At 37.7% G+C, this 23,681-nt stretch overlaps 1 protein-coding gene across 1 annotated transcript in view; it reads right to left on the bottom strand.

The window, feature by feature from the left end:
- Positions 1-23,681, bottom strand: part of plce1 (phospholipase C, epsilon 1) — a 94,610-nt gene that overhangs the window by 31,191 nt on the left and 39,738 nt on the right. Inside the window, exons 3-8 of the mRNA XM_073828837.1 lie at positions 23,077-23,323; positions 8,719-9,035; positions 5,435-5,580; positions 3,133-3,391; positions 2,572-2,780; positions 1,468-1,494 (exon numbers count right to left, since the gene is read on the bottom strand). Of these exons, the coding sequence (XP_073684938.1) occupies positions 1,468-1,494; positions 2,572-2,780; positions 3,133-3,391; positions 5,435-5,580; positions 8,719-9,035; positions 23,077-23,323 (1,205 nt within the window). The remainder of the gene's footprint in view (positions 1-1,467; positions 1,495-2,571; positions 2,781-3,132; positions 3,392-5,434; positions 5,581-8,718; positions 9,036-23,076; positions 23,324-23,681) is intronic.

Raw genomic sequence — 23,681 nt, 5'->3', positions numbered from 1 at the left:
AAACTTCTCACTGTCTTGGAAAAGGTAATGCCATATTAGTCTAGCAAAGGAAGCTGGCATGAGCTTAGAGTATTGAAGACCACTGTCTACCTATAAGACACAAATTTAGGGGCCGTTATGGAACATAATACAATGCTATGAGATAAATTACTTTCAGTCATGCACTGTGGCAGAGTTGGCATCTCAAGATTAAATGCGGTTGTGGTCGGAGTCTCATTTACTGTGTCTTGGTCTGAATATGGGTCTAGGTTTGTGGTCTCAGACAAGACTGCAGTCTATTTGCAGAGAGTAATGAGGGTGATAATTACCTCAACCACAGTTTTGCACTGCATTTGCACCATTACAGAGGACTCACAAGAATCCTATGGCTCTTAACGACTACTTAGCCTCTGGAATTTGTAATGAATAGTGGAATAAATTCTGCAAAGCCATTTAACTGAAATGGACAGTCTAGTTTTTGGACAAACAGTTTTTGCCTGGCTTTTGTATTGTTCTGGATCTTGGTCTTATGCTGGTTATTGAGGTGTCTAGTTTTGGTTTGGTATTGATCCGAGTCTTAGAGGGTTTGGAACTGGTATCATAAGGGATTAGGGACTGTTGACAAACCTGGTCTTGGTAAATTGTAGCTAAACTCTGCAGGGCACTGGCCCTCCAGGACAAAGTTTGGGCAACCCTGATTTAGAGCACTGATTTGGATTATAGGGGGTGTGGTATTGGTCTGGCTTTTAGGGAATTGGGTATTGATCAGGGTCTTGGTGTTATGCTGGTTATTGAGGGGTCTACTCTTGGTTTGGTATTGATCTGAGTCTTAGAGGGTTTGGTACTGGTATCATAAGGGATTAGGGACTGTTGACAAACCTGGTCTTGGTAAGTTGTAGCTAAACTTTGCAGGCCACTGGCCCTCCAGGACAGAGTTTGGGCAACTATGATTTAGAGCAGGGGTTTTCAACTCTGGCCCTCGAGGTCCACTTTCCTGCAGAGTTTAGCTCCAGCCTTGATCAAACTCACCTGCCTGTAACTTTCTAGTGATCCTGAAGGCCTTGATTAGCTTGTTCAGCTGTGTTTGATTAGGGTTGAAGCTAAACTCTGCAGGAAAGTGGACCTTGAGGGCCAGAGTTGAGAAACCCAGATTTAGAGCATTGATTCGGGTTAAAGGGTGTGTGGTATTGGTCTGGGTTTTAGGGAATTAGGTATTGGTCTGGTTCTTGGTCTTATGCTGGTTATTGAGGGGTCTACTCTTGTTTTGGTATTGGTCTGAGTCTTAGAAGGTTTGGTACTGGTGTCATAAAGGATCGGGGACTGTTGAAGAATCTGGTTTTGACTTCAACTCTGCACTGTGTATTCAGTGGAAGGAAATCCATGCATTTCTAAGTGCAATCACACCAAACCCATACAAATGAAACACTGCATGTCATTTAGAAACCAATGCAGTTAGTGCTTCCATTAAAGCACAATCTGGCAACTTACAGGACACGGTCAGACCCAGGTCCTTTCCTTGAGAGTGGACAGTAAGGGTTGAATTGAATGGAAGAAAAAGACAGAAGGTAGTGGATTAAGAAATGAAAGTGGGGTGGATCTGTACCCAAACACAGCATGCTCAACTTAAGTCAGCCCTGCAACTGTAAGAATTACTGGGAAAGAAGTTAAGATAAATAAAGAAGTACATCAAAGCCAAGCTGTTCAAGATTCTGTCTCTTGAAAGATGAAAATGCTTGGGATGGAATCTACAACAAAGGCGATGAGATTCTCCAGAGACACAGTATTAACAACAATTTGAGCACCTTCCTGCACAGAACAAAACTGCCTCAGCATTGAGGACAAACAGTACTAAAAACTCACTGCTCTCTGTCTAAGGAAACATGGGATTTGTAGTGCTGCTCTGTACATAGGTCAACATACATAAACATTCTCATGACAACAACGTATTCCAATGAAAAACATTTCAAATGGAAGGTCTTTGTAAACTTGTTAAGATGTTTAAAGGTTCAGCATAAACTCACATGCTACAGTAGTTCTTTTACTCTTTAAAGGATTTAAAGGTTGTCAAGAAAGGAAAATTAGTAATAAACCTTGCAACCCCACCATAACCTTCATTAAAAAACATATCAAGACTCATTAAAGTACTGTAACGGAGAGACTTTTTGTCAGATATGATTTACTTAAGTTTAAAAACATGAAAAGGACTTTTTTGGGTCTAGGATTTGTGTGTTCTTATGGTGACCACAATAACAGCCAAATATAGTTGCTATGATGTCATGTTCCTGAGATTTCATTTTATAGTTCAGGTGATTGACTCCTTTAAAACTTTAAACTTAAACGTGTCCATGAGCAACAATAGCAGATGTCAAATCACATACATCTCCAGCAGTCTGGCAACTCCCATCAAGATTGATGGGAATGCTAGGCATTATAGATCCCCTTGGTTAACAGGTACTGTAAGTGTAAAAAAAATACCCAAGCACTATGCAGAGAGACTGTTAATGGCATTTAAACAAACTGTGAATGTCTCAAAATATATGGATTAGACTAAACACATCATATTTTTGCAAACAGGGTCCAAAATTAACTCACTGGTTTCTGCTCTTGTCTTTGAAGGAATTTTTGGGGCAAACAGTGATCTCTCGTGCCTTCTCCTCAGGCTCCTCGGCCTCCAGGCTTCGGTTGCAGCTGCGAATCGTCTGCAGAATGTTACTGACGGTCGCTTCCTTGTCTGAACTGTGAAGCCCGTCGCTCCCAGTCCTCTGCAGGAAGTGCTGCTGGCCGTTGTAGTCGGTGACAAACTGTGTAAGGTAAAGAGCACTTCACCACAGAGATTCCACACAAAAGAAAATAACCACAATTATGGACAATACGAGCAGATTTGTGGGCTTTGAAAGCTTTCATGGGTGATTTAGTTGCCACCATAGTGACAAAAAGTCTTTTTCCTGGTTAAATCATTCTAATGTGTTTTTTTGTAAAGCCAGGAAGCAATTCAACAGGCATATTAAATGTTTGATGAAAAGGTAATTGCTCCAGCTAGCCAAAATGGTCTCAAGATTATTATTGTAACTGTAAAAGGCAATTAAATTCAACCATGGTGATACAATTTCCTGTGTTAGTCATCATCACTCTTAGGAAGCACCTAATCCTCACCTCAACAGGATCTTCTTGAGAATCAAAGGATGGACGCAGGCCAATAATGCTGGCAGCACCGTCCAGAGCTTCACTAAGCTCCTTAAGGAACACGCCACAGAAGGGCACCACTTTGCATCCTGGGATGTTGAGGGCACGGTTGACCACTTTCTTGTACTCAGATGATGATTCATGCTGGGCCATGGCATCCTTCAGACCACGCATGGTCTCAATATCCGCCTGGTCCATAAACTGCCACATCTTCAGCACTTTGCGAGACCTGAGGAAGAATAAGCAGTGAGCAAGATGGTAGGGAGGATGTCATTTTTGGGTATAGCTCAAAGCTTCTTTTAGGGATAGATCACCAGAAAATGTAAATTTCTCATTGATTACTCATGTTGTTCCAAATCCATAAGACCCTTGTTTACCTTCGGAACACAAATTCACGAACAAACGTTTGCATGTTTGTTTGTTTTTTATTCAAAAACATCAAAATCAATAAGTAATAGGCTATTTTCTACCCTGGTTTTAACCATAGTTTGAGAAACGCTCAGTTTTTACGGGCAGGCCACATTGAAGACTGCTATGATTGGATAATAATTTTGCATCGTAAACTAACTTTCGACTCCTCCATCAGTACACATGGGGAATTGTTTTGAAATGTGGAGAAATGGCAAGTGGAGTGATTCACCCATATATGTTTGAGACAGAGTCTGATCCCAAATTTCATTACGATGACAGCTACATCTCAGATACCAAGGATGCTTCAGCTTGTGACAGCAGGGTCCTAATCGTTAATTATGTTTGTTTCTAATGTGTTCGTGAGGTCATTCTAACTTTTTATTTCAATGTAACCAAAAACATTACAGAGAGTTATTACTTAAAATTCAAATATTTACTATCAATGTGAAACAATTATGCACACTACACAAGGTTTATACGTCTTGGTTGTGACAAGTTAGGTTTATGAACATGTCCTTACCGCAGTTATATTATAAAAAAGCATTGTTTGTCTAGTGCTGGACCTTTATTATTCGATCTACATTTTCAGTAAAGTGAAAAACATTTAAGTTTTCAGTTACACACTGTCATCTTCTAAATAAAATGAAAACTAATCACTTGCTATCAATTGTCTGTAGATGTATCTGTGAAAACTTAATTTGAAAACGTAATTATTCACCCTCATGTCGTTCTAAACTTATAAGACCTTCATTCATCTTCGGAACACAAATGTGACCCTGGACCACAAAACCAGTCATAAGAGTCAAAATTTTGAAATTGAGATTTATACATCACCTGATAAATAAGCTTTCAATTTATGCATTGTTTGTTAGGATAGGACAATATTTGGCCGAGATACATCTCTTTGAAAATCTGGAATCTGAGGGTGCCAAAAAGAAATCAAAATATTGAGAAAATCGAGAAAAGTTGTCCAAAATGAAGTTCTTAGTAATGCATATTACTAATCAAAAAATCAGTTTTGATATATTTATGGTGGGACATTTACAAAATGTCTTCATGGAACATGATCTTTACTTAATATCCTAATGATTTCTGGCATAAAATAAACATCGATAGTTTTGACCCTTGCAATGTATTTTTGGCTGTTGCTACTAATATACCTGTGATGCTTAAAACTGGTTTTGTGGTCCAGGGTCACAAATTAAGATATTTTTGAAAAGTTATGCGTTTTAAAACAAAAATGCACTAGCCTAAAAGAGATGAACATTCTATGCATGTGAAGACTGACACGGAAGCGAAAAAATTGCTGAAATAACAATTTTTGTTTTCTTTGCATACAAAAAAATATTCTTGAAGCTTCATAAAATTAAAGTTGAACCACTGATGTCACTTGGACTATTTTAACAATGTCCTTACTATCTTTGTGGGCTTTGAACGTGGTAGTTGCGTTGCTGTTCTATGCAGGGTCAGAAAGCTCTCTGACTTCATCAAAAATATCTTAATTTGTGCTCTGAAGAAGAACGAAGGTCTAATGGATGTGGAACGACGTGAGGCTGAGTAATTAATGACAGAATTTTCATTTTTGAGTCAAATATCCATTTAATTTTAATCTTCATGGTGAGCATAAAACCTTTAATAGATGACTAAAATCGTAGACAACTAGTCCATAGAGAAAGTATCTTAGGTTGAAGATTAGTAGTAATAATAGCAGTGAGAGTCGTCCTTTCACATGTTACAAATGTCGATGACTTAAGAATGTTCCTCACTTTGTTAAGCATCACACAATACAAACAAAGAGGGTCATTTATTCTCAAAGGATTATTTCTTTTCTAACCAAGTAATTCAAGGCATCATGCCATACCTGAGACCTGCCAAGAATTCCATGACCGCATTGTAGTTGCCCATGTTCCAGGAGCACTTCGCCACATGGACGAGGTATGAGAAGACTTCTCTCTTCTCCTCCATGGACCCAGCAGTCAGGATAAGCCAGGTCACCCATGAGCTCACCTAAATAACACAACACACACACTTTAGTCATACTTTTTTTATAACCCTACAGACAACAATAATCTTGAGAAAACACTGATCACCACCATGCCTTCTTCACTTTATTGGTGTGTAATCACATATATTTGGAAGTACACCTGCAGACTGTATAACATAAATCTTCAGCTTTAGACCCAGGAGTTCAAACACGACTTCATTTACATTTACAAGAAAAATTAATGTTTGAGTGCACAAATGTAGATTTGAGCTCGCTGGACCTCATAACACTAACACAGATAACAAGACAGCGAAACATACAACTGCTAAGTTATTGTATATTCCAACATTTCTGAAGACATATAATGAGTTTATATGAGTCAGTTCTAACACATTATTCATAGTAGACAGGACACTTGGCTCAATTTTTTTGTACAAACTTGGTGTGAGAGAACATGAAGGCAACTTTTGCTTTAAAACTAACAACCAAGTAAAAAAAATACCATCTCCAATCTCCAGCGTTACTTTCTCATACGTCAGCTTAATATGCAAAGAATTAAGTCATGTGTGGGTTGCTTCCCTTTTAAAAATTTAATGATGCATGGTGCTATCAAAACATTGCTCTATTTGAACATCCTGACCATCCTAGCAAATGCATTGCAACATGTTAAAAGGCACTCAAAATACTTTAGCAACTGCACAGCAATCCAGTGTCAACCACTCAAGACATCCCAGTAATCGCAGCTGGATAAAGATCATTTAGAATACCTTGCATAGGACACCCAGGACATCCTATCAACCGCATAACACTCAAAGCAATGTACACTCAAAAAAAAATAGTGTAATGTACTGCATTGATTTTTAACAGGCGTTTGCCTGCATTTAGAATTTTGCACTGCATTGCATAGTTTTAACGTTAACAGAAATGTCTGTACAATTATGGATAATGTCCTGGCAGAAAACTACTAGTACATTTTCCTTCTTTTTGCTACAATGTAGCAACTTCATAGCAACACCCTGGCAACCACCCAGAACACTCCAGTCTTGTTGCGTCGAGTCTTTTTACAGTCAATCACCACTCACATTTTCTTTAAACACAAAGTCACAGAATCCGACCGTCTCTAGTCTGGAGCACTCATAACAGCAATCAGTTTGAGCACAAATATTTATGTGATGGCGTGTTGTAGCTAAAAACACCTCACAGAAAGTCAGTCAGTTACATAAACAGTCCTGCCGGGGCCCGGATGGTCAGGAACGTTTAATACGAGGGGACCGGTAGACTGGAGCTCGTGTCATGCTGCCAGGATTCCACCGGACAGACTTCGAGCCAGCAGTGAACGGACAGCAGATTTGACACATTAAAAACTTACGTAAGAGTTGCCAGAGACAGTGCACCCTGGAAGGGGCTTCAAAGGCGGCCGGCGGTCAAGAGTCTGAATAGACCACAAACAACAGACCGCAACAAAGACAACAGACCACAAACACTAAGTTGCGCATGGACACCCAGTGGCAACACTTCAGGGATGTATTACTGGGGTTACAGCATAACTAAAATAACACAACACAGGAAGCATTAGGGTAAAAGAGCGAACCAAATCCATCTAAAGGAGGAATCCGTGACTTGTTCATGAAGGACACTAGGATTAACGTTGGGATAGATGAGGCATGGTCCTGTTATGCGATGCATTTACTTTATGCTGTGATAGTGTTACATCACATCGAAGCTTATGATCTAGTGACCACACTTCAACCAGGAAACCTTGAACATTTCTTCTAATCAACTAAGCGATGGAAAAGTTAAGCAGGAATATTGTATTCAATGATGAAAGATGATTCCACAGAGCATTATGCTACTTGAAAAGATATAAAACTCATTTGAAAGACCACCACAATGTGAAGTCCACGTGAAGGTCACCTTCCTGAGATGTGAGCCTTACATAACTAGCACGTAACTGTAAGCATCTGCAAATCTTTATTTCATGTTATTCCCAGTCATAACCTGTCTAGATTCTTGCTCTTACATAAAACATAACCAGCTTTCATGATATTTGAAGTTTTCATGTTTTAAGTCTTAAAGAGTTCAGCCAAAATGGCAAATATGTATTTTATGTCCATTGTTTGTTTGTTTTTTGTTTTTTTAAATCAAAAGCTGATCTAAATGCAAACATGCACCTTAAAGATGACCTCATTCCATTTTCTTTAAGAAACACAATTTTCCTCTGGCGCTCTTTGTATCAAATATTTAAGACAACTGCAATAAACTCACATCTGTTTGGATAAGCATAAATGATCCACAGCTGTTTTTTTGTTTAGTAAAGAGGTTCATGAGTCCATTGTTTGTCCTAAACAGTTAAACTGCTAGCTGTTCTTCAGAAAAAGTCTTCAGGTCCCACAAATTCTTTGGGTTTTTTAGTATATGTGTGTATTTGAAGCCTTCCAACAGCTGTATTATTTTGAGACCCATATTTTCACACTGAGGACAACTGAGGGACTTATGTGCAACTATTACAGAAGGTTCAAACGCTCACTGATGCTTCAGAAGGAAACACAATGCAAACTTTTTGAATTTGAAGATCAGGGTAAATTTAACTTATATTGTCTTCTGGGAAACATGTAAGTAACTTCTGTAGCTTCTGAAGGGCAACACTACATGTAAAAATATATATAATATTTAGGCAAAATAAGAAAAATGCACATCTTCACTGTGTTCAAAACTTTTCACCCCTGGCTCTTAATGCATTGTTTTTCCTTCTGGAGCATCAGTGAGCGTTTGAACCATCTGTAACTGGACCTAAAGGACTTTTCTGAAGGACAGCAGGCAGTTTAACTGTTCAGGACAAACAAGGGATTAATGATTGACTATCACTAAAAAACAACAAAAACACAGCTATGGACTATTCAGGTAACAACACAGTATTAAAAATCAAGTGCATGTTAAGACAACTGCAATAAACTCACATCTGTTTGCATAAGCAGGTACACACTGTGAATGTGAAAATTAGCCAAGTAAAACAGGCAATAGAATAGACACATGAGATAGCAACCAACAAACCCATCCTGCAACAATGACAAATGTACTTTGCTGTCCAACTTGATTTTTCTTCCAAAGCTACCGCCCTTACATTCCTTTGGCATAAATCTGCAAAATTATTGAATGCTCACCTCATTGAATCTTGTGACAAGGTCTTCTACTGTGTTGTGGTGGTCATTCTGAGTGGGCATGATGGGGGCGGACAGGGAGGCTTTCAGGTGCGGGTGGCGTTTGTGGCACTCTGGGCTTCCCAGGTCTCGGGTGAGAAAGCTGAGGTAGTCAAGGGGGAAGACGCGGCAGTACAGCTGCTGCTCCTGTTCTGTAAGGATGGTGGCAATCTCCTCGGGGAACTGGATGAGGTGCCGCAGGTCAGCTAGTTCCTTACTGATGCCCGTCACGGCAGACGGGAGGATGCTGGAGTTGGCCATGGAGCCACACAGCTGCCGTTCTAAAAGAGGCAAAGACAGTGGTTTATAGAACAACATCTGTATGCAGTTAACGTTCTCAAACTCAAATGACCCTCTCTGACCACACTACACTGCCATTTGTCTTAACATGATAGAGGTTGCATGCTCTAGCATTAGTGATTAATAGCAAAGAATAACCAAAGATGTGTCAGTGATGTAACTGACAAATATTTGTTGATGGCAGTTATGGTTACAAAGCACATATGAACCAAACATGCTCTCAAAATGCGGTGGTGGATTCTGGAAATCTAATGAAGTCACTTTGGTTACAGAATGCAGAGTGAGTTTGTCTTATAACCAAACCATCTATGAACAGAACCGTACTGTGGGATTTTGCTGCTTTGTAAACATGGCCATTAAAATGGCATTTGCCCATTGGGATGTGAATGATTTGCCCCACACACCCCAAAAACTATATTCTGTTCATCCACATTTTATGGCATCACAAGAGCACAAAGTTTTCTCTGAATGGTGGGAAGAAAAATAATACTATTTAGTATTACTAAAATAGCTCTTTTTGGCTATAGTTGAGGTCAAAAGTTTACATACGTTTTGTAGAATCTACAAAATGTTAATTGTGACGGTTTCCGTCATTGAGCCTGTGAGACGTGATTGGCGGTTCTACTTGCGGCAATTTGCAGATTGAATGCACCTGCTGCTGCGCTCCAAGTGCTCCTTTAAAAGAGCGATAGTCGAGGCAAACAGGAGTTGGGTTTTGGACTTTGGGTTGTATTTGGTTGGAGTTTGGTTAAGTTCAGCACCTTTTACACTGCATCATCAGTACATTACAATGTTGCACTCAGGCACCTTGCTCTACACACTGATTCTGACGTATTCAGGAATATTATTATGTTTCATTGTTTCTTTTCTTTTCTTTTCAGTGAGTTATGTTTAAGTTGAATAAAGCCTTTTCCAATTCGACCTTATGTTTCCGTGCGTCCCTCTTTTGTTGCTTCCCTTTGAGCCACGGGTTGTAACAAATTGGGGGCTCGTCCTCGTTTAATTTAGTAGCTACAAGAAAAATTAAACTTTGATTAATTGGTTTTGGGGACGCATGTGAATTAGTTTGAATCAGGCCCAAGTTTGTTCAGTCGTCCTGTTAAATCACCAATTGGTAAGTAATGTGAGTTTCCCTGTTAGGAATAACGGCATGTTTCTTTTGAGACGTGTCTTGTTTGTTTTTTTGTGTAGTGTTGCGATGAACGTGGGTAGTAGTATTTATCTCGGGGGCACATCCGTGGTGTTGAAAGCGTCGCTGGTTGTACCGGTTGCGTTTTCACCCAGCGGGCTATAGTGCGTAAATACCCCCCACAAGTAATCGCATGAAGACTAGGGTTGAGGTAGTTAGAATATTGGATAGGTAGTTAGAGGGATCTCTCGTTATTTGATTGCACAGTGTAAATTCAAATTGTTTTTGGTGAATTTTCATGGACGATTTTGATTTGTTTATTGCTTCACCTTCTCATAAAATTTTAGAAAGATGTTCTAAGGAACAATTGTTAAAAATAGCGGAATATTATAAAATAGTGATTAAAGATAAAAGATTTGGGAGAGAAAATGTGAAAATTATTTTGAGAACTGAGTTGATTGGAAAAGGCTTTTTAGAGTCCAATATGGAGGAGTCAATAGCAGATGCATCTAATTTACAAACGAATATGTCTTTTGAACAGCAAAAAGAGCTGCTGCTTTTGCAGATGGAGCATGAAAAATTAAAGCAACGCTCTGAGGGTAATAAGTTGGAGCTGGAAAAAGCGAGACTTGAGGTGGAAACCCTTAAACTGAAACTGGTGAAAGAGGGTAGGCTGTCTAGCTCTGGTGAGGAACAAGGTATGTCTTTTTCGCTTACTTCAAACTTAAATCTAGTTCCGAAGTTTAATGAAGAAGACCCTGACACTTTTTTTAACTTGTTCGAACGTATGGTAGAAATGAGGAACTGGTCAAATGATGATTGTGTAGATTTGCTTCAGTGTGTTTTAACAGGAAAAGCACAGGTAGTTTTCTCTTTTCTTATTTTAACAAAATAAGTAGGATCATATAAAATGCATGTAATTTTTTATTTAGTACTGACCTGAATAGGATATTTCACATAAAAGACATTTACATGTAGCCCAAAATAAAACAATGCATTAAGACTCATGGGTGAAAACTTTTTGAATGTGAAGATCAGGTAAATATAATTTATTTTGTCTTCTGGGAAATATGTAAGTATCTTCTGTAGCTTCTGGAGGGCAGTACTAAATTAAAAGAAAAATAAGATATTTAAGCAAAATGTACACCTCTTCTTTCTGTTCAAAAGTTTACACCCTTGGCCCTTAATGCATCATTTTTTATTCTGAAACATCAGAAGCATCTGAACCTGTAATAGTTGTGTGAAAAGATGAATTTCAAAATCATAGTAATTGTTGGAAAAGGTTCAAATACACAAAAATGCTGAAAACCCAAGGAATTTGTGGGACTTCATTATTTGTGTTTCTCATTATTAATACTGGAAAGTTTTAATCAAAATATAATTAAAACAGAACTTCTAAACCAAAAGTAGAGAACGCACAACCAGATGCTAACTTATAAGCCAGCTGCCTATATAACATGTAGGTCTAGGTTTTGGAACACAACCATTATATAGGACATTTATTACATGCCCCTAAAATGGTATTTATAAATTCAACCAACCATTTTCACGTCAACATATAAATCAGTACCTTTATTGCCGCAAGACAGGGTTGGCGATAATTCTGTTCATTACACCGCAGTGCACAGGAGGAAGATAAACATAGATATAGATAACCCAATCATAATACAAAGTACAGTATTTACACGGCAATTAAAAAGAAGCGGAAAGTACCGCAAAGGACAAAACAAATAACTTTGATGATGTATACTGTGAGACACCACAGTCTCATCAGTGCGGCCTAGTAAACGTGGAAGACGCCATACAGGCCAGAGTTGTAAATATTCCCAGTAAAACCCATCTACTGTGACACTGATGGATAATTTCTTCAACATCACCGGGCACAGTATTTCTTCATTCAGTCACGGTGTATTTACATATCTCCACTGTTTCCTCCACTCTCGCCTGAGATTGCGATCAGAAAACGGTTATGCTGGTATGGCGCTCAAGGGCAGGTCAAGCAAAAATAATATAAATACTGTGAATCATGCTTGTCTGGATAGCATCAGCTGTCAAAAGCAGTGTTTGCAGACTCCTTCGGCTCAACACGCCGCCATGGAGACCGCCGGAACAGGAGGGGCAGAGTGAGAGCCCCATTTGATTTGTGCATTCAGTCTAGTATTCTGATAGAACATGAGGGTGTGTTTCTAGTGCATAATAAGACTTGAAGTATCATATGAAAGGTTTAAAACACTACATACATTGCCAAGCTAATGTCACAATATTCCAATAAAATGAAAATGCTTAGCACAGAAATAATAGATTAAATACATACAATTTTATGAATACGGAATGCAAGTATCAAGACTGTATGCTGTCTATCTGAGCAGTTCAGCTTGGAAATGCAATTAAAAAGCAATCAACTTTAAACTGAGCCAATGGCCAATCATACTGAGAGTTCTTCTGAGTATGCAGTCTCATATCTATTCGAATTTCATTAGCCATCACATGCATCTACCTTGTGTCCTTTTCTCTTCGCACATGGCATCTTTTGAAGCAAAATGGAGGGAAATGAATACACCGCATTAGGCTGTGAATGAGCTGTCCTGATCTTTATGCATGGGCCACTCATGAAGCAGATCTAAAGCAGAAAGGAAGCAGCATTCGTCGCGACTGGGACTAGGCTAGAGAAGCAAATAAAATTGGAAGAAAAATACTTTTTGCACTTACAACTGTTGCAATAAACAAATAGTGCAAATTGTTGATTAAAACATTGGTTTTGGGTGCGATCCCATTTTTGTCATTATCAAGCAGACTTGGTGCATGTTTATGTTTCTAGGCAAGTGCAAACACTCTCTGTAATATGCCGTTAACAGGAAAAGCAGATTTATTTATTTAGATGTGATGCTGATACAACACATTAGCCACTCTAAAATCAATCAAGAGCTTTAGGAGCAAAAAAAAAAGCTTCCGTCTTGGATAGAAATAGCCTGGCTTATGCATGTTTGATTTATGACCAGTGAGTTTGGCTTAGAACATCCCTCGTATCCCATCTTCTATAGAGAATAAATCATTAATAGAAAGTGCTTCTGCAAAATAACTAATCTGTAACTGCCTAGGATGACACAGCAACACCTATATGAACTATACAATAACAAGAAATTTCTCAGTAAACCTCTCTCTGGTGTTTTAGTCTATTAATACTACAGCCGCATTATGGACATACGCTGCAATATATCAAACATTAGCAGTCATATTTGCAGTATTTAAAATAAATTTATGTCATTCGAAGTATACTACAAATACATTTTCATATTATGTACTTACTAAAAAATACCCTGCAATTGTACTTTTAGCATACTAAATTAGTATATTTAAAGTCTGCTAAATTGAAACAACTCATTTTGCATCTTAATCTTAATGCACTTTAATTGTCCAGAACTAAAGTTTTACTGAAGTATATCTGATTGTTCTAAAGTGGAACTTTGCAAGTATACTTTAGGTAAACTTTAAATACTTTGCATTCAAAGACCGATATTATTTAAAGATCATCCAATCCTCATCAATAGTGACATTAAAACACATTTCAGGCTTAATATTAAGAAATGTGCATTGTGCACAAGTAGTACTCAAAATAAAGTTTAATTCCATTTTTTTATATCAGTAAGCGATTTGTACTATACTTGAACTATACTTAGTATAAAATACATGCATTACTTTTTATTCAGTGAGTTATGAAGGTAAATGCCCTCAGACTCTTCTACAACCCCCAGAAAAATATGCAATGAAGATGCAAGAAAAACTAGAAATAGACAGTCATTCAGAACAACCTTGAGCAGCATCTTTCATTTTGTGCAACAAAAGAGCAAAAGCCAACAGAACGTCACAACCTCACAAAATAGAAATCTCTTTCAAAACCACCTGTGGGTGTTCCATTAAACTACACACACAATATAATAAATCCATCGCTCAGTTTCGTATTAAGCTTGATTTAGAATTTCTATTTAGGCAGTTTATAAGAACCCAATCTACCTCACCTAATGTATCTGTGAAGAAGGGGCTGAATTAAAATAAAATCTAAAATAAACAGACCACATATTTATTCTTTAATCATCTGTTTAAACAGAACATTTTTTTCTTCAACAACTACTGTCTATATAAACACTGAGTTCCATCCTTTCAAGGGACAACCACTAATTCCTGCTGTCATTTCAAACCCATATGACTTTTTGACTACAGCTGCCACTTCTCAACACGAGCATATTATGCAACCTGAATCAAACATTAAGGCGTATTCCCTACATACCTGACAAAAAATACAAAAACACTTTCTAGTATTTTTAAGATCATGTTAGGTGTTTTTATAGTCTCACACATCAAAAACCTCGAGCTTGCAAGGTACAGTACATGACTAACGCTCTATACGGCAAAAAAACAAACCACACTAAAAACTTCAGTCCTTGACACCAAGCACTGGCCAGCAGAACAGCACCATTGATACTACATTGAAAATAACTCCACAAGTGACAGCACTGCCTGTTGTTGCGTGTCTATGGTAAAGTTGAAGCGTCACTTACTGAGCAGCCTGTAGTCCATCCTCTGCGAGTGGGAGTGTTTCATGGTTGTGGCCGTAGCGGCAGGCGGCTCGCTGACTCCCTGCTTCACGCTGCAGCGGCGAGAGGCGCTTAGCCACATTTAAACTCAGCCTGACTGCAGCTGCCAGCTCTCTACTACCACAAATCTGACTCGCTGCATATCTCACTCGTTCACACACACACACGCTGTTTGGCCACTCATACTCCCCTCTCTCTTGCGCTCTCTCTCTCTCTCTCTCTTGCGCTCTCTCTCTCTCTCTCTTTCTCACACACACACACACACACACACACACACACACACACACACACACACACTCTTACTCTCTCCATTGGCTGCTCCTTCCTGTCAGGTCATGTTACTCATAGATGAAAGCAACACATAGTGTTAAGTGCAAGTCGAGGAAAACGAGTACCCAAACATGCTCCGATCACCAGTAAAGAGCTTGCCGGTTGACTTGAGTAAAAGTCCAGCAAGAACTTGATAGGCAAACCATGACTTTATAGACTAAATTTGGGCATGAGACTTTGGGGATTTGCTTGAGCGTGCTTGTTTCCATCATTCATTTTCCCAGTACATCCTGGGAGAGAATGATCGAAGAATGAGAGCTCATCCAATGGCTTTATGGCCCATATGCAAGCTCCATTAAGCACAGCTAGAAGCTGTTCGGTAGATCCAGGAATAAAGCCATTAAGACAAGTCAAAGTCAGAGTATATAGGAAAGACCTCTAACACAACTTTACAACATTAACTGTTGTGAACATCAACACAGTTAATCTGGCCTCTCATGTCTTCCAAACCTGTTTCTTTTGTCGGACACAAAAAGTGAGTGAAGGATGTTCATGCTGCACTTTTCTATACAACAAAAGCAACTAGGGATGTCAAACAGGACAAAAAGTGCCGAAAAGTAGCCCATACTAATAATGCAAGTCTTCTGAAGCCATACAAAAAAATTTGTGACAGAAATTTGACTCATAAACATTTCCCCCCACACTATTCCAGGTTTGATGTCAATTACACCAAACGTTGTTGGTTCTCGTGTGTCGTAACCAAAGTTTGAGTACAGCTGAAATCAAAAGTTTACACACACCTTGCAGAATCTGCAAAATGTTAATTATTCTATTAAAATAAGAGGGATCATACAAAATGGATGTTATTTTTTATTTAGCACTGACCTGAATAAGATATTTCACATAAAAGACGTTTACACAAGATGAAAATAATATGTTTGCTTGTCATGAACAGTTAAACTGCCTGCTGTTCTTCAGAAAAATCTTTCAGGTCCCATAAAGTCTTTGGTTTTTCAGCATTTTTGTGTATTCGAACCCTTTCCAACAATGACTATGATTTTGAGATCCATCTTTTCACACTGAGGACAACTGAGGGACTCTTATGCAACTATTACAGAAGGTTCAAACGCTCAATGATGCTTCAGAAGGAAACGCAATGCATTAAGAGCTGGGGGGGGGGGGGGGGCTTTTAGAATTTGAAGATCAGGGTAAATATAACTTATTTTGTCTTCTGGGAAACAAGTATCTCCTGTAACTTCTGAAGGGCAGTACTAAATGTGTACTAAAATAATTTTTTTATGCAAAATAAGAAAATTTATAAATCCTCATTCTGTTCAAAAGTTTACACCCCTGGCCCTTTACACATTGTTTCCTTTTTACATGTTACACGTACTTACTATAGTACTAACAGTAAATTATGCATAATTACAAGCAACTAACCCTAAGCCAAAGTTTCTCATATTTTTAGCATTTTAAAATGCAAAAGGTGATCAAGCAAAACAAGTTTTATTTTTGGATAAAGGGGAAGGCTTGCCATTTCCTGCACATGCACTCATAACACAAAACACGTCATCAGCGTGCAGCACGAAATCTCAGTGCTAAATAAACACACCGTGACTGTTGAACACAACCTGAGACGTATGCAATGTCTCATCTCGAGTGTTAAAGGTCTCCGAGTTTGCATTTTTCCTGTGAGCGCAGAGCCGCCTCTCATTCAGCACATATGTGAGCGAGTGTGTTCTCCTGACCTGACCCAGCCGCCGCTATTCCTGTCCCCATCCATTTATCACCACTGAAACTCCGTTTGCATGCTGCTGTATTGTTTTCAAGTAACCCAATTCTAATTGTTATTTTATAATTCTGCTAAAATGAGTCTCCCATTCTAATCAAAACATGTCCAGTGGAGAACTGTTTGCTCCCATACAAAAAGCTTTCCTGAGTGAACCTGACCCCCTGTGGATGGTGTTAATAGAAACCTGTGCTGCTGTAAAGATGAGAGATGAATCTTAGAGATGGATCTTTTGCAATGACTCTAAAGCCCTAGACGTCAAATAGAACAAACTCAAAGACCAAATAACACCATTTTGCTGAAAAGGGGGTGTATGCAGGATTGTAAGGACCACAGACATAATCAGACTAGCTGTTGATCAGAAATGCATTTTTACATGTGCTGGAAATATGTATTTTCAACTGTTTTAAAATTTGAGGTCAGTAAGATTTTTAAGAAAGTAATACTTTTATTCAGCAAGCAACGTTAAATTAATCAAATGTAGTAGTAAATACAGTTATAAATGTAAATTTCAGATTTCTCTGTCAAATAAATGCTGTTATTTGCTGTTAAGCAGCACAACTGTTTTCAACACTGATAAGAAATGCATCTTAAGCAGCAAATCAGAATATTAGAATGATTTCTGAAGGATCATGTGACACTGAAGAATTCAGCTTTGCATCAAGGAATAAAATACATCTTAAAATATATAACAAGAGAAAACAATTCTTTGTAAATTGTAATAATATTTCACAATTACTGTATTTTTGATCAAATAAATGCAGACTTGGTGAGCCTAAGAAACTTCCTTTTTAAAACACTGATTGTAAAGTATATAGCTTTTCTTTTTTGGTCATTTTTTAAAATTATTTACAAATGAAAATATGCAAGCAAGCTGTAAATTATGCATCTACAGTGTGATAATGTAAAAGTAGATTTTCTATTTCGACATGACCTAAAATCTATGTTAGCCAGATAAATAATATTATCTTGGTGACAAATCAGCTGAATTTGCAACAGCAATGTTGAATACATCACAGAAAACCAGTTGGGTTGTTTCGTGTCAACTTAACCAGAGACCTCCGTCTCAAATTTTTGATTTGGTCAATATTTTTTCTGGAGAAAGATAAACATGTATGGTGATGACAGCCAAAATATTAAATGTCACGGATGTAAATTTACTGAGTAGGGCAATATTTTGTAGAGGAGGCTCAAAATTAGAGCTGCAAAATGATTAATCGATTCAAAAAAAAAAAAAAAAAAGTTTATGTTTGCATACTATATATGTGTGTGTACTGTGTTTATTTATTATGCATATATAAATACACACAAATACATGTATATATTAAGGAAAAATATGTTAGATTTATATATTATAGATAAAATATTTATATGTAAATATGATATAAATTATATACAAGTGTAGTACACACACATATAGTATCCAAAATTTTTAATTTTCAATTGATTAATAGTCAAAATTACAATACAAAACAAGATAGATTTATAGTTTCAACATTATTTGTACTTTAGACATTCCTCTTTTAAATAAATGTAGTATTGTCTGTATGCAAAGTGACCCACATTTGGTTTTCAACCACTGGAAAAATGTGTACAATTTAACAAATTACTCCTGGGGGATGGGGCCATACTTACCAACCACATGGAGCCTTAAAAATGAAGATGGCGAAAGGAAAGTTTGTTAACACCCAAAATCTAAAAGGGCATTAAGACATCATCAATACTTCTTGAGTTAGAGGCATGGAAACTTTGGAGAAGAAAACTTGAAAAGTGCTTTTTCCCATTTTTTAACTGTCACCATTGGCATGCAATGCGACAAAGATTGCTAAAGTCAACAGACTTTACTAACAGCCCTACAAATCTCTGTGTGAAAATAACAATAATGCTGCTATCATTCTGAAGTCATTTTCCTCTCCTGTAATTTGGCTCTAAATCTCAGTGAAAACTGTCATTTTGACCTCCCTTTAGAAAATAGTGAGTTACTCAGTAAATATACACCTATGATATTTAATATTTTGGCTTTCATCACCATACATGTTTATCTTTCTTCAGTTAAAATACTGACTAAATCAAAAATTTGAGCCGGGGAAGTTTCTGAAATTTGGTTGATTTGACCCAATTGCTTAATTGTGCAAAGCATAAACAACGGATGTCCAAGATCAACAAATGTAAAATTATCACCTTGAAAATGAAATCGTTTGTTCTGGCTGGCCTGAAATACCCCGGTTTGGCGGTCCATCCTTATCCTATTCATACCTAAATCAAAAACAGTGCAGGATGTTGCATGTGTGAATTCTACAGTCAGCTACATAGAGATGTAAACTGTTTTTGAAGGGGGTTAGTTGTCATTTAAAGAAGTAGTTCACTTTTAGAACAAAAATTTACAGATAATGTTCTCACCCCCTTGTCGTCCAAGATGTTCATGTCTTTCTTTCTTCAGTCGTAAAGGAATTATTTTTTTGGAGGAAAACATTTCAGGATTTCTCTCTATATAATGGATATCTATGGTGCCCCCGAGTTTGAACTTCCAAAATGCAGCTTCAAAAGGGCTCAAAACAATCTCAGTCAAAAAAAGGGTTTTATCTAGCAAAATGATCCAGTACTGACCCAGTGTTTACAAAGTGAACATGCAAAGAAGGTCAAACGCCCTTTAAAAAGAGTTTTTTCAACATACCCTGTCATAAACAGGAATACACACAGTTCATGCAGAGCTAGACCAAGACAATCGTTTGCAGTTAAAAAATATATAAATTGTGTTTTTTTGTTTTTTTAGAAAATAACTGATCATTTCGCTAGATGAGACCCTTTTTTCTCGGCTGGGATTGTTTGGCCCTTTGAAGCTGCATTTAAACTGCTTTTTGGAAGTTCAAACTCGGGGGCACCATAGATAGAAAAGTCCTTAAATGTTTTCCTCAAAAAACAATTTCTTTACGACTGAAGAAAGAAAGACATGAACATCTTGGATGACAAGGGGGTGAGTACATTATCTGTAAATTTTCGTTCTGGAAGTGAACTTCTCCTTTAAGTGCAAAAGCTCCTCATGACATTATGTTAAGCAGGATCTTTTTCATCTGCAAGTTTAATCTTCACTAGCTGTTTGCATTTGAAAGGTGAAAAATACCCATTTCAAAAGGACAACAGACATCATGTAAAACAGATTTCAGGTGTGCAACACTGCCATCTGCTAAAATAAACATGAGACATCTGTACGGTGTAAAAAATTAACCATGGCCTTGTAGGTTAATTTCACAAAAACAAAAACATTTCACTGACCGACCCATCTAAAACTACAGATTATAACCAACAAAACAGGTAATAAAACTCAGCACACGATGAGATTTTTGGTGTCACTTAATTTACAGAACATCTTTACCTCTCACTATGTTTGAAAAGCCCAAAAATGGTGAGAATGTCCATTGAGAGGGGCCAGATTGCATTTTGGCCCAGATGCCTGAACGTCCCACAGCTCGCGAGAGAAAACTAATGCTTGTGTATTTAATTATGAGGCCGCGAATACCAGGGTCACTGACTCATGGTCCCACACAGACGTCATGTCACCTGGAATTAGTCCAGAGCGCCGTGCATTCGATTCACTGAGGATCGTTTTACACTGACATGTCTCACGAAGGGCTTGAAGGTTACACTCCAAATGGATGAGCGCCAGGTGATAAGCTAATGCGGCCAGAATTGAATTAAATTGAGAGCACTGTCTGACTTTTTGCAAATCAAAGCAGGCGTTTGAAGTACGCCGTTTGAATCGGTCGGCGAGCCAGAGCGAAAGAGGCGAGGGTTGAGGAAGTCAGAGACTGACGCCCTTCTCCCCCGCGTCGGTCACGTTACACAGCCCTCGACGGAGGAGAGATGATTTTCATTAGTTCATAACCTGCTTCTGCGGCGCCTCTAAGAGGCCTCCTCATAAATCATCTTTCAGCGAGCAGAACAGCTATGTTCTCTTCAGAAAAGAGAGAAAAAAGTGATAAAGTCATTATTATGCACAAAAGAAGATTATCCTAACAAAAGAAAGCAATTATTTTCATGCAGAAAATATCACACTACTCTTTTATTATCTATTACTCTGTAATTGCAGTGCTTGTGGCAAAGTTTGCATCAAAGACTAGCTTCTGAAATCATTTTGGAAAATCCGAACAGAACATTTAAAACTATGAATGGCACAATGCATTACTTTGAACGCAGAACACTTCTTTAAAAAGATAAGAACAGAATCTGGACGATAAGAAAATATTGTTGTCAATACTCCATTCCCTTGAACCTTTCTTTAAAAGGATGCTGGAGCATCTGAATTATTTGAAAAATCACAGTATGCTGATAAAAAAACACAACTTCTTCAGTGTCCCAAGTCACTACTGGGCTTAATGTTGAAAAACAAAGTTAGCGATCTCTAGGGAATGATCCTCACATTCCAATCAAACCAAATCCTGAGTAATTCTGTCCAGAGGATTCACAAAGACAATAAAGATAAAAAGAGAAAAAAAACAGCTTTTGAGCTACACTCTTAAAAATAAAGTTTTAGTTTTAAGCTTAAGCTTTAAGCTTTTAAGCTTTTAGTGAGCAGTTCCTAAAAGAACCATTTTGAAAAACATTTCGACTATACAGAACCTATTCTGCATTTGAAGGTTTCCCTTTGATGTTCAAGGTTCTTCATAGAACCATTGATGTCATTAAAGAACCTTTAATTTTAAGAGTGTATAGGGAAAAAAACATCCACCCTTAAAGTTATATCTTTTTTATCTGTTCAACCTTCAATAGAAAGTATTGTTCTCTATTGGCTGCGGTTGTGTAGCAAGCAGCAATTAATGTCAGCCTCAGACAGATGCCACAATGAACACTTCTGAAGAAGAGCTGATTGCTGGAATTGTCAGGTTAGTGTCTTAAAATCTTTTTTAAGGTTCTCAAGAGATTTGATGCTTTTCATTTGCAAATATGACATCCTTGAACAACGGTACTATAACTGTACTAACTATATTCCTTGCAGCTATAGTATGTCCATAAAATAATCTGCACGTACACATTGGGAAGTATACAAATTCTGTGTCTAGACACATTTCGTGCTAATTTATGTGTTTGTGTCTATATGATTTTTCACTGTTGTGCCATTTTCTCAATGAGCTGGCACTTTGTTGCATGTGAATCTATCATTATGGCTATTAGCATCCATTAAAAAAAACTGGCAACAGTTTCATTAATTTTCAATAAAGTTTCATTACTCAATGTTCATAACTGTAGCAGAGTCAAAGCAGTGGAATTAAATGGTTTTCATTTTGTGGATATCATTATAACCAGACTATACTTCAATTAAAAAAAATCTAACAAATTACAGTTCATTCATTTCCTACATAATTTTAAAGGGTAAGTTTAGATTTCCACCAGATTTGTATTATTACAATATCAGTAGTATGGTTAAATGAACAATCTGTACACTTTCTCCGCATTACCTGCACCAAGATATCCCCATTTATTCATTAACAAATGTCTGGCAAACACTAAAATACAAAATTCCATCTGTACATTTAACAAAAGCCCTAAAGCTATCAGCTTTTGTTAAAACTACAGACTGAACTTCTGCATTTCAGTCGTCCTTCATAGACAGCCAAGTTGTATCAAAAGCTCATCTTGTCAGTGGTGAATTCCCCCTTGAAAGGCATAGTTAGCCTAAAAATGAAAATTCTGTCATTAATTATTCACCCTCATATCATTCTAAACCTATAAGACCTTCGGTCATCTTCGGAACACAAAATAAGATACTTTTGATGAAATTTGAGAGCTTTCTGACCCTGCATAGACAGCAAAGCAACTTCAACATTCAAGGCCTAAAAAGATAAAATAGTCCATGTGACATCAGTGGTTCAACAGAGACTGACACGGAGGAGAAGAAATTGTTTAATAAAGACGTTATTTTTGTTTTTTCTGCGCACAAAAAGTATTCTCATAGCCTCATAAAATTACGGTTAAACCACTGATGTCACATTGACTATTTTAATGATTTCCTTATTACCTTTCTGGGCCTTGAATGTGGTAGTTGCGTTACTGTCTATGCAAGGTCAGAAAGCTTTCGGATCTCATCAAAAATATCTTAATTTATATTCCGAAGATGAATGAAGGTCTTACGAATTTGCAACAACATGAGGGTAAATAATTAATGACAGAATTTTCATTTTTAGGTGAACTATCTCTTTAATCATAAAAATGTCAGGAGAAAGTATCAGCAAAATTGAAATTGGTACCTTTCAGCATCGCTCGACCAGTGGAGCCAACAGTGAAGCCGGGCAAAGAACTTCGGGCCCCGAGAGCAGCTGTAGCCTCCAGCAGGGCCCCACTCAGATGAGCTGCAATGCTGGTTCTAGAAGGGCAGGCTCTGAATCTAATCTGCAACCGGGAGACCGGCGGCCATGACACTGCTTGGGCAAGCAGCTTTCTGGACGGGTGCAGGAGATAAACCTCAGGACTCAGGTTAGGATCAACATGGTCAATCTGTAGAAAAGACAATGGCAATGCATGTTTGTTAATGTCTTTGAAACAGAGAAACAGCAAGCCTTGTTTCAAGCCAGAAGTTCTTTGGTTTTTCAGCATTTTTGTGTATTTGAACCCATTCCAACAATGGCTGCATTATTTTGAGATCTTCTTTCTAAGGAAAAAACGATGCATTATGAGCCAGGGGTGTAAACTTTTGAATGAAATGAGGATGTGTAGATTTTTCTTATTTTGCCTAATTATCAATTTATCATTTAGTACTGCCTTTCAGAAGCTACAGAAGATATTTACACGTTCCCCAGAAGACAAAATAAGTTAAATTTACCCGATCTTCAAATTCAAGACTCTTAATGCACCA

This window comes from Garra rufa, chromosome 22, assembly GCF_049309525.1.
Source record: "Garra rufa chromosome 22, GarRuf1.0, whole genome shotgun sequence".
In the NCBI taxonomy this organism is placed as follows: Eukaryota; Metazoa; Chordata; class Actinopteri; order Cypriniformes; family Cyprinidae; genus Garra; species Garra rufa.
This window is presented reverse-complemented; position numbering and strand designations above follow the sequence as displayed.